Source organism: Triturus cristatus, chromosome 9 (assembly GCF_964204655.1).
Source record: "Triturus cristatus chromosome 9, aTriCri1.1, whole genome shotgun sequence".
Classification (NCBI taxonomy): domain Eukaryota; kingdom Metazoa; phylum Chordata; class Amphibia; order Caudata; family Salamandridae; genus Triturus; species Triturus cristatus.
The window spans coordinates 1,090,025,327-1,090,036,832 of NC_140592.1; the positions used below are offsets into that span (position 1 = coordinate 1,090,025,327).

At 43.3% G+C, this 11,506-nt stretch overlaps 1 protein-coding gene across 1 annotated transcript in view; it reads left to right on the plus strand.

Annotated features, from left to right (window-relative positions):
• The window catches only part of NID2 (nidogen 2), a 264,303-nt gene extending 262,043 nt beyond the window's left edge, over positions 1-2,260 (plus strand). The window contains exons 22-23 of the mRNA XM_085626950.1: positions 1,224-1,336; positions 1,440-2,260. Coding sequence (XP_085483076.1) covers positions 1,224-1,336; positions 1,440-1,450 — 124 coding nt within the window. The 3' untranslated portion in view covers positions 1,451-2,260. The remainder of the gene's footprint in view (positions 1-1,223; positions 1,337-1,439) is intronic.
• Positions 2,261-11,506: the final 9,246 nt, after the last annotated feature.

Consider the following 11,506-nt stretch of genomic DNA (forward strand, 5'->3'; position numbering starts at 1 on the left):
ACGCCTAGCGGCCTGGCACCTGAATACGTAGAGTTTGGTCACCTAAACTTGCCTCAGCGAACAACGGAAATTCTAAAAGATGCAAGAAAACAAACCACAAGGCAATGCTATGCCGCAAATTGGAAGCGGCACACCACTTGGTACACAACAATCAACCTAATGGACTCAATCACCACACAAGAAATGGTGATCATATACCTAACACACCGCCTAGACAGTCACATCAACTACTCAAGCCTGAAAGTAATCCTTGCAGCCATCGTAGCTTACACCAGGGTAAGATCATGCAAAACCTTCTTCAGAAGACCGGTCATAAAAAGATTCCTAGAAGAATCTAAAAGAATTGCATCCCTAAGGACATCTCCAGCCCCCATGTGGAGTTTAAATACAGTCCTCACACAACTTATGACAGAACCATATGAGCCCATGCATAAAGCAGACCTCAATACCGGTTAATGCAGTTTGTTTGACACATTCACCCTCTACACTCCCTTCTTCTGAACAGGAATACTTGCATGTTGTAGAATCTTCTCCCAATTGTAATCCCTGTAGTCTCTACAAATGTGGATTGGCTTCCATTGTCTGGGTAAAATGGTATGGAGGATCTTAGCCAGAGTTAAGTAGAAGGAAAATGAATTCAATTTAGAGTTTTCCATTGAATATTGGTTGACTACTCATTCAGTAGAGCAGCTTTAAGAATCATTCTTCTCATGTCTGAACTATGTCACTGTTTTGTGTGCTTCAAAAGGCAGTAAAAGCTTGGATTAAGTTTTTATTTAGTTAGGATATTTTATAAAAAAGTGATTTGATATTCTCCTACATGAATTGAAAATGGCAAGCATGGTTAACCTAAATACATTGAAGAGAGGAGTGCAGATAATCGTATTCTGAGGAGATGACGCGTAAACAATACTTATCATATTGGGGCAGAGCTATCCTAAGCAGTTAAGTGCATAGCTCTAGGAAGGATGGTTATGTGGAAAGAGAGGAACGGGTTTGAGTTTAGAGCCCATAGCAAACACATCTGCATTACTGATGCATCAAATGGCAGATGTTGCACCCGGGTTACATTAAAATAAACTCCTTACTACACAGAATAACTTGTGTCACATTTTTGAAAAGAGAACTAATTTTAGATTCTCTGTACCATTCAAACAGTTTCCTAAATATTTCTGTATGCTAGCGGAACAGTGCAATCATATATCCTCTTTGTCTTTCAACAGGGATGGTGTTATATCTGTGAACAGAGACAGTGGTGTTGTTACTGAAGAATATCTACCAGAACAGCGATCGCATCTATATGGACTTACTGCAGTTCACCCATATTGTCCCTCAGGTGAGGTATCTGGCAAATCAGGCCTTCCTTCCTCCTTTCTGTTAATGCCATTTAAATTTGACTTTGTAAATCTAAATCTGTTTTTTTCTTTTTTCCATCATAGGAAGGAAGTAAATATCATCTGTAAAGTTTACCAAAACAAACTAGGTGAAATACAGGTCTTTGTCCTGCACGACCCCAACCCAAAGGTCAGCAAAGAAGTGAAGACCTCAACAGAAGCCATAGAAAATTATTGAGCCCTAATGACTTACTTTTATGAAATATAAAATATAATTTTGTAAACATTTTTTTACCTCAATTTTATACTACTGTATTTTTTTAAGAAATGTGCAGCCATTAATTATGATCAGTTGGCACACTTTTACAGTGATATAGCAATCTTTTTGGCATTATTTCAATAAAACGGTTAGGGTTTAAAGATGTGAATGGCCCACATTTTGATCTAGTCTCCCTTGCACAGTTTAAGAAAGCTAAACTTGTTGGGAATGATACATTAATGAAGTGTAAAAATACAAATACTTTCATTATATATGAAGACGGTGTGTTAAAAACAATGTGTATTGGAAAGATCGTTTAATGTATTATTTTTGCTGTGAAACAGTATTAGGATTTTTTTATCCCTCTATTATTTAGTATTTATAATAGAAACATTTCATTGTATGTTTGTGCAGCAGTGATACAATCCGGCCAATGTTTATAAACAGCTGTTCCTTCAAAGAACTTGTCACATGTTTATTCGCTTCAAATATTCCTGGTTACTGAGCAAATAATTGAAAACCTGTTTGCCCTTCCATTCTACGAGGAGATCTAAAGTACAATCTAAAATCTGATGTGTACAGTGAAATGCATCTTACTATGTCGCCAAACTGACTGTGATAAAAATGACATAATGTTGGCTTAATAATAAAATGAGTTTTATTAAAATACGCGATTAAAAGTCTAATTATGATCTTAAACACTTGTTACATTGGTGTTCGATTAAGCCGCAGGTAAAGTGTGTGATGGAGAAAAATGGTTGGAGTACTCACTGGTTTCTTGATTACAGTTTGTCTTCCTCACCACAGACTTTACAACATGCTTGAATCACACCATTTAAAGAACTGTGATAAAAAATTATCCTTGGATGAAGCCGTTTTCTATACTTTCCAAACTCCTCAATCTTGGAGACAGGTATTGGTGAGTTTGCCCTCAAACTTTAATGATCATTCTCACTACTGGGCGTGCTTCATTCACCTCCCACTACCTGCCCATGAATCATTGACATTCCACATCAGCAACCCAACAATACATCACACAACAATCCAACTTAAAACGTACAATACCAGACCGCTTTTAAAACACATTTTCCACCTCCATACATCTACCATACAACTTCAATACACACAACTCCAACACATCCCCAAATATCCTCCACACCCAAAAGCCCCCGCTTCCTTAATTCACATACTAGCTATATTTTTATGCACATTACTATTGTGCATTCAGTAGTAACATTACACCACACGCTATATAACACCTGACCATTCTCATCAAACTATACAATAGCGAAAAGATAATCAACAATAAAATCACAATACCTGCCCTTTCAGCTAACCAATAGGCCCAGACTTCCAAAAAAACAGCCCAGTAGAAGAGCACAACTCTGCTCTAGGTTCATGCATTACACATGTGCCCGGGCAAACACTACCACCTTCCATACACTAACACACTTTTTTGGGCTCCCCAGTACATATAGGCAGGCACCACAGCTTTCTGCCAACCTTCAAATTAGACCACTTTTACTAGATAACTCTTCTCAACCCTTAAACTTTAGATCATCCACCAGACTACTGAACCACGCTCATCATCAGAATCACTTGTGCAGCTCATCACAGAAGGCTGCCCATCTTAAAGTCTAAATATCCCAGCACCAATCAATATTTTAACATTCACTTGCTGGTCTACACCCCCAGAACTCCCACGCTATCTTCATTGGTAATTGGAAAAAAGCAGGCCTAACAAATTCCAGCCAAACAAATGACTAACATAAGACTCTCCCCATGCTGTTGAGATTTCCAAAACACAGAATTAAACTTGAATCCCATACCAATCCCTCACCTTAGACCATGTTTTGGAATCGTTTTGTTTTTATAATGCACAGAGTGTCTATGCATCTATTACTGCCTGCATTCAATCAAAATATTTAAGATGAACTTGCCTTGTGCGGAGTTTTGGAAAAAGAAATACAAGGTCATCAAAACACTATATTTGAAATGCTATATTGTTATGAGGCACTAGGGAGATAGGAAGTAACTTGCATTATCAAGTGGATGCAGTTCATAGATCGGTGGCCAGAAGCATTGTTAGCTGAGTCCAGAATGTTATGACAAACCTGTCTTGAAACAGCATTCAGATAATACAGCAGAGCTGATGCTGACAAACCTACTTGGTCAAAGGTACTATGGTCCCTAAGCATTATATGTATATGACATCATAGAGAGCAGTGAGCGCCGCAAGGTGAAGCCTGCTCATTATCTTAATCCAATCTGTTTTTTTTTTAACCAATTGAAAATAAGAATTGTGTGTTCGAGGCATATGAGCTGCAGATTATACACTGTGCATAGATCGCCATCTGGTGTTGGGCCCGGATGTTTGCAGTTTGTTTTTCCTCTTGGAAAGTCTTTGGAAGTCAGGAGGTCGGTGACTCCTCCTTTGGTTCGTATTGCGCATGGGCTTCGGCTCCATCCTCAGATTGTTTTCTTCCGCCATCGGGCTCGGATGTAATACTTCGCGCTCCGGTTCCGAACTTTTCCAGTTCAACGATCGACACAAAATCCTCGCTCATCGAGATCCTTCAGATAATAAATCATCTTAATCACCTTCTCTTCGGCACTTCTTCGATTCCGGTCGTCGACGGCGGCCTTCGGGCCTATTCCGGCTCCGGTCTCGGCTGATGGAAAGAACTCCCTTCAAGAAGTGCCCTCGATGTGGGTCCAAATTCCCCCACACCGATCTTCATGAGGTGTGCAACCTCTGCCTCTCCCCTGAACACGAGGCCCGAGACTGTCCCGCCTGCAAGTCTTTTAGATCCAAAAAGACTATTCGAGATCGAAGGGCCAGACGTAACATGGCGCACTCCTCGACCTCCGCTCCAGTCGACATCTTCGGGGATGACGTCGAAGCTCCGGGACAGCAGAACATCGAAGAAGAGGACGACGACCTCGTCAGTACTTCCGAGGCCGACAACTCAGATGTGGAGGAGATCACCCCAGGGCAGAGGGTCGTGAGTACTATACCCCCTCCCACGCCGATACCCAAAAAGGCTTTGGTCACACCTTCGAGCCTAGGCAAGACCAAGGACACTGCTTCTCACACCCCACCTTCGGGCCCGGTAAAGAAGCCTATTAAGCCTTCCGGCAGCTCGGGCTCGAGCCAGCCTACCAGCGGTACCGAAAAACACCCTTCGGCACTGAAGAAAAAATCAGCCTCCACCTCGACACCGAGCCCAGCACCAAAGCCCGTGGTGTCGAAACCCGCCCTCTCGGTGCCGACCAAACATCATAAGGCCCTCGGCACCGACACTCCCGTGCCGAAGCCTCTTTCGGTACCGAACAAAAAAATCGGAGGTCCCGAAGAAGACACTGCTGTTTGAGTGTCTGATTTCTTCTCCACTGCACTCTTTATGAGAGTAGTGCCTGTCCCCAAAAGGGCACCCATGACTCTGTTCTTAGCAATTCAGAGTTATGGCCTTGTAACACCATGATGGCTGCCACAGTGGTCACTACCACGTTGTGCTACTACTCTAGTACAAAAACTGGACATCGACCAGAACTCGAACCTATCCCCCACCCGGCGTACCCATCAAGACATAGAATATGTGAAATTACCTCCGACCGCGGAGACCTAGCTATTTGGCTGATGCACGGTGGAGCTACCTGTTAGCTAAAGAGGAGATGGGTTGTAAACTTCCACCCCCTGGTCGTCACCTACCCAGCCAGACTTTGGGCAGACTTTCCTTCGTCTCTCCATCGTATCTCCCTCCTGCCCCTTTACCCTACCCCTTACCCGTCTACGCTCCATTTATCTCGTCTTCTATGCTCTTTAAATGTTTTACTAGTTACTGATGTAACTTGGAACTGATGTAATTTTGTAACATTGTGGAACCTCATGTAAAACGCTCTGATACCTCCGGGTCTAGCTAGTGCTATATAAAACTCATCAAATGAAATAAAAAAATTAAAAAAATAAGGAAACAGAAAATATGTGCATAAACAAAAGTACATACCTACATTGTCTGCCCCATCCCCATCCACACAACATAATACAAAGTATATCTAGCCGCTAAACCCCATGGTCCACTCCTTGCCAATGCCAGAAACATGTGAAGTTCATCTTCTACCATTTGCCGTACAGAGCATACAGGATCTAGCACTATGCCTCAGTAGTCTGCCCACGGCTGCCATATCTTAGGGTGTTTTTGTGGACAACCCCTTGCCTTGTACACCGCCACCTCTGATCCCATGCTGTGATCTAGTCCATTCTTCCATGCCGCCAGGGATGGAGGAGGGCTGCAACCTTCCACTTCCTTGCTATATCTCGCTTCGCTAGCATTAGTCCCACAAACAACAAGGACAACTTATAGCGATTACCTCCCAGAGTGTCCGTGATATGAAAGAGAGTGAGTTTTGGGTCCATCGGGATCGTACAGTACAACACCCCACTCAAACAGGATGTCACCCATGCCAGAACTAGTGGAGAGCCAGGCAGTTCCACACCATATGTAAAAATGATCCGTCCCCTGCGCTACACCGAGGCAGGACAGGGAGGCAAGAGCTAGTGGCTGGTAAAGTATACCCTATGAAGATACTTGGGTTGGATCAGCAGAAATGTGGCCACAGTCGTGAGTGCCCCAAGAGCCTCATCCTCCAAACCCCTGCATTGGCCTCCCATGTCCATCGGAGAGCAGCAAAAGTGTACTAACCGTTGGAGATTAACTTCTGGTAAATCTTGGCAATGTTGTGGTCGCTCATATCTCCTTAAGCCAGCGACTTTCTTGGTATTTCTTATTCCTGATACACAAGTGGTTGTCACTACCTAAACCTACCAGTCATTCGGAAGCAATGTCTAATCTGGAAAACTCCAGCCAATATGGCATGGTGCTGTGATCAGCCTTTTGTGGTGCGGCAGAGTGATCACAAGTTAGGTATGACTTGCATTTGACTGACAGTGCTCCAGCCTACACTGGCCTTTTGTGAAATATAGCCTGGTGAGATAATGTACCTTCTCTACAGATCATTATTTTGTTTGTAGGAGCCAGATAGCTTGTTTGGTTAATGTGCTTGCTGCAAAGGGCTGCAAATACCCTAATTAGCAGGAGTGTGAATCTGAAATGACAATATAGCCTGCCATGTCACGAAGGGCTGCTATAAAAACTTTCTATCTTCCAGACTTGGGTTAATATCTAGATATCCCGATCAGGGTCAACACCTTGAACCAAATATTGTGGAAACCACAACCAGTGCATCTGAGGCTTGTGTCTTAGGGGCCTTTGTAAACCATTCTATTTACGGGTAATAGCTCAGTCACACAAGTAGAGAACTATTGTAATCTGGAAAAGTATAGAAACGCTGTGTGATGGGACATTTTTGGATCCCTGTGGATTCCATTAGCTCGGCCTGCTTTCGTTTTGCTATATAACACAGGTGCACACAGTGTGATGCGTAATACAGCAAACCAAAAAGAAAACTTGGGACTCTTGGGAAGCATTTCCCTCGAATGCCAACTTTGATTTTGGAAAATAAATTGTTTCTGGTGTTTTTACCAGGATACTTTTCTTTCCAGTACTGTGAATGACACGTTGAAGTCCACCGCACTGTTAAAATAGTGTGGTGGACATCAGCGGGTCAGTGTCAGCCCTAAAGCAGTTCAAACCCAATAAATCCATGCAGCCTGATGTCCTGTCCAACAAGAATTGACAACAAGCTAGAGGGATGTCACTAACGTCTTTGTGAGGCACCTGGGACAGGGAACAGCAAAAAGCACACTGGGCAAAGAAAGGTGGTGCATGCTGCTAATGGCCATGCACAGCCAAGGTAAAGTTTTGGTTGCCATGCTTGGTCTATGGAAAAGAGGGTTAGAGGGAGAATAAAAAATATTGAAAAATGCAAGTAAGACAGAGAAGAACATATAGAAAAAAAGGTTCTGGAAAAAGAGGAAAGATTGAGAGAAAGAAAATAGAGTAAATAGAAAAAGCAAGAGAGAGCGAGCAGGAGAGACAAAAATGAGAATATAGATGCAGCAGCAGCAAATAGAAAGGGATAGTAGCGAAAAGGTTGAGGTACAGTAGAGGCACAGATTAGAAGTTTGGGAGAGACTAGAGAAAGTAAGAGAGCCTAAAGGAGCAAATACACATATAGAAACGGTGATTGGAGATTTTAAGTGAAATTTAAAGCTTATGTTTTGCCCAATACGCCTGGACCAGTGTGAATTTTGTACATTATTTTCTAAATAGGGTCTTAGTCTAAGATCCAAAAATCACCTTGTATAGTGGTCTTTAAAATCCTAAAAAGGTCTAACCATTGTTATTCGATCCACATTGCAATTTGCTTAACAATGGCACCCCCTTGTTATTTGTTAGAATATGCTTTTTGTAAGAAGGACAGAAAACATCTCTTTTAATGGATATTATCCATGTCTATATTTGCTGGTATAGTCACTGGAAAGTTCAGCCTACTTGCATAGAAGCCCCAGTTCTATTAAGGAGGCATTTGGGGTTTCTAGTGTACATTTAAATATGACAGTCGCTTAACTGTTTCATAACATGAAGCTTGATGTTTATCTGCATGTGTAGTAATGCAGAACAATCCCTCTGCAAATAAATATTGTTCATTTCTAGTACACATGCCAGGCTTCCATGCTTTCTACATTCACCACTCTGAAAAGTGCATGCTCATCCAAGCAATGTTAGCCACATAGAAGGTGCCACCTTGACAGTCTTCTGCAAGGAGTCTTCTGCATGTGAAAGAGTAGAAAATATCCATAATTCAGGACGTGAATGACTGTAGCATCCAAGTGGGAGATACCAGGCAAGCAGCATCTAACAGAAAGTCATCACAGAGCAGGATCCTAGATGCCAACTGTGTAACCACCACTCAGAGCATTAGATACTGCCTGCCCATCTATGGCTTCTCTGACCAGTGATGGAACAAGTGTCCTCAGCAGGCAATAGGCCCTCAAATGGACCCCTCTCAGGCTCACACCATCAACTATCCGTTACCATAATCTACCTGTCTTGCTGGTTGATGTCTAAGGTCTCCTTTTGTACAGCACCTTTCGCACAACCTGCCTGTAACTCTGCGAAGTGTATGCCAATGTCAGAGCCTGCTTCAAGCCATGCAGTTTTGACAGGTGCTTTTGATGCAATGTAATTGAACTATCCATTATTTGTCACAAACTTAGTGAAATTCATTGCGAGACCTTCCCAACTTCCCCTGAAAAATGACTTAAAGTTTTATTTAATGTTCCCCATTGTTGCAGCCCTAAAATATTTCAAACACACTGGGGCATATTTATGAGCCCCTTGCGCCAGTAGTGTCACTTTTTGTGAAGCTCTGATGGCACAAATCACAAAATCATATCTATGAGGCCATGCAAAACCACTTTGCGTGGCTGTGAATGGCTTCACTGATATCGAGTAAGGCAAGGTCGGGCAAATTGCTGCGTTGCTTTACTGTGCGTTAGGGAGGCGTTCCATGGGCTTTGAGGTGGGTGTTCCCATGCAACACCGAGGAATTTTGACACTTCCCCAGGTTTAAAAAACCATGTAAACCTGGAGATGCGCAAAAACCTCACATTCCCTGGGGATGTGCATCGAGGAGAAATAACTTTATTTCTCCTCGTTCTTTTGTCTTTCTGTGTGTGCTGCATTCTGCGGAAGGAAAATGAAGCAACGGTTTCAGAATTGAATGTCGGCATTGCTGCAAAAGAAACAATCATGCAGTATGCCCTCACAGACAGGAGAAAAAGAGGCATAGGGTTGAGACACCCTTAGACTTTGAACCTCCAGTAACACCACAGCCAGAGAAGGAACAGAAAGACCTTTGCAATGAGTGTGTTCAACCCATGTCAGAGGAATCCCCTCATAGGGTGGAAGACACATGACAGAGTAGAGGTTGATTCTTCGGTGGAGCAGCTCTACTCCTGTCCATCATGACCCTGACCTCCATATGACCTCTCATCATATAATGCAGCAGATACATATGGAGTGTGGGTTGAGGTGGAACAGGTGGTACTAAATATGCTTTTACCATCTCAGAAGAGCAAACTGTTCCTGTCAATTCTATCTCCGTTATAGAGCACGGCAAAGAAGCTATGAAAATAACTAGTACTTACAAAGTCAAATACAAGCCTTCAATCCAAGACTCTTTGTAAATAAAGAGCACGCCAGCGAACTCACTAATAGTGTCTATAGCTAAGAAGAAGGTAAATGCACCAACATCTCTGAACCACCATCAGATGGAGACAGCAAAATCATGGAGGTAGTAGGCAGAAAAATGGAAATGGCACTGCCACCCAATGGCTACGGCCTGCTCAGCAGATATGGTCCCAAGCTGTAGGATGAGAACAAAGGCAGAAAACGTTTTTAAAATCAGGAACATATTGTCATCTACATGGGGGGAAAGACTCAGTCACATATCTAAAGTCCTCTCTTGATGCTGTGGATACATTTAGCACCCAGTTGCGCTTTGGCACCACACTACCATGATTCACTTGGCTTAGTCTCAGGATTCAAGCCTAAAGTCCAGGTATCTATAATCAACATGCCCTTCACAAGGAAGAGCCTAATTGGACCAATGGTGGATAAATCTTTGATGCAAATGACTAACAATAATGACACTAATAAGTAAATGGGAGCACTACAAGCCAGGGGCTTCTTCAAAATAAGCACATCTTCCACCTGTAGGCCGAGGAACAAAAAAGTGATGGCGGGGATGCTTGAATGAATCTCATCCTCTAGTCATTACTAGGGCTGTGTCACAGTCCATTGTATTTTTACCTACCACGGCAACTCAGATTTGACCCCGCCATATGCATTTCAGCCTTGATTTTGCTACGGATTGAATAGTCCAGCCTGGACTGCCAAGCCTGCTCCTCTTTGACCTGAAGCACAAGAAACCCAAGACTGTGTCACCCTAGTTGGAGGCTCTTCAGTTGGATGCAGCTTCGCTTCAGTAGCACAGAGAGCACGGGAACTATGCCAGGGCATACCTGTCACACTTTGGGCATTGCACTGAAGTAAACAAAAATATGATGAGTGGAATGCTTGAATTAGTCTCAGGGACTGGTTATAACTCTGGGCCGCATCCCATTCTGTCATTTTTTGCCCACCATGCCACTCTAAACCAAGGCTCAATACCGACCCTGCTCCTCATGGGAATAGTCCATCCTGAACTGCCAGATGAGGCCCCCACCAGTAATTACCCATGGCTGAGATGCATACTGTGGCACTGGAACCAAGCTCTACCTGGCTGAGAGCCCCAACTAGGGCCAAACTGGTCTTGGGTTTTGAAAAGAAGACTCTGCGAAATGGGTTCACTGGAACTTATTTATTTACCTTCACTTGGTCCAGTCAGGAGCAACTGCCACCTGACGGAATCTTGACAATCAGCCTAGGTAAATCCAAGTGGCTGGTAAGAAAGGGGGAAGAAACAAAAGTTGAATAAACCAAGAGAAAGATTGCAACACATCTCCTCTAAGGAGAACATGAGGGAATAGAATGGGGAAGGGAGAATGAGGTGTAGGAGGGAGTTGCCAGATATCTTGGAAGACCAGTAACAATGTAAATACAGTATAAGAAGCATGAGAAACCATAAATTGCCACAAGGATAATATTATCTCATTACAAATTGTGTTTGCCATTACGGGGCCATGCGTCACTTTGGGGGGGTGTCCCTTGCACCCGTACTGACACCCCTGCTGAAGAAACAGAGGACACTCCCATAGACAGACAGCCCACCTTAGTTACATCTCTCAAGTTTGTCCAAGCAAGTCCTAGTGTGTTCTTGTTAATGGTGACTGGGCAGATAGAGAGCGCCAAGGCATAAGGAGGAGGAGCTTGCGGTGGCCAAAGCAGGACCGGACCAAGCACGGGATCTGGTTTGAAGCAGACGAAGCTGTGAGCAGTGGGAGTTG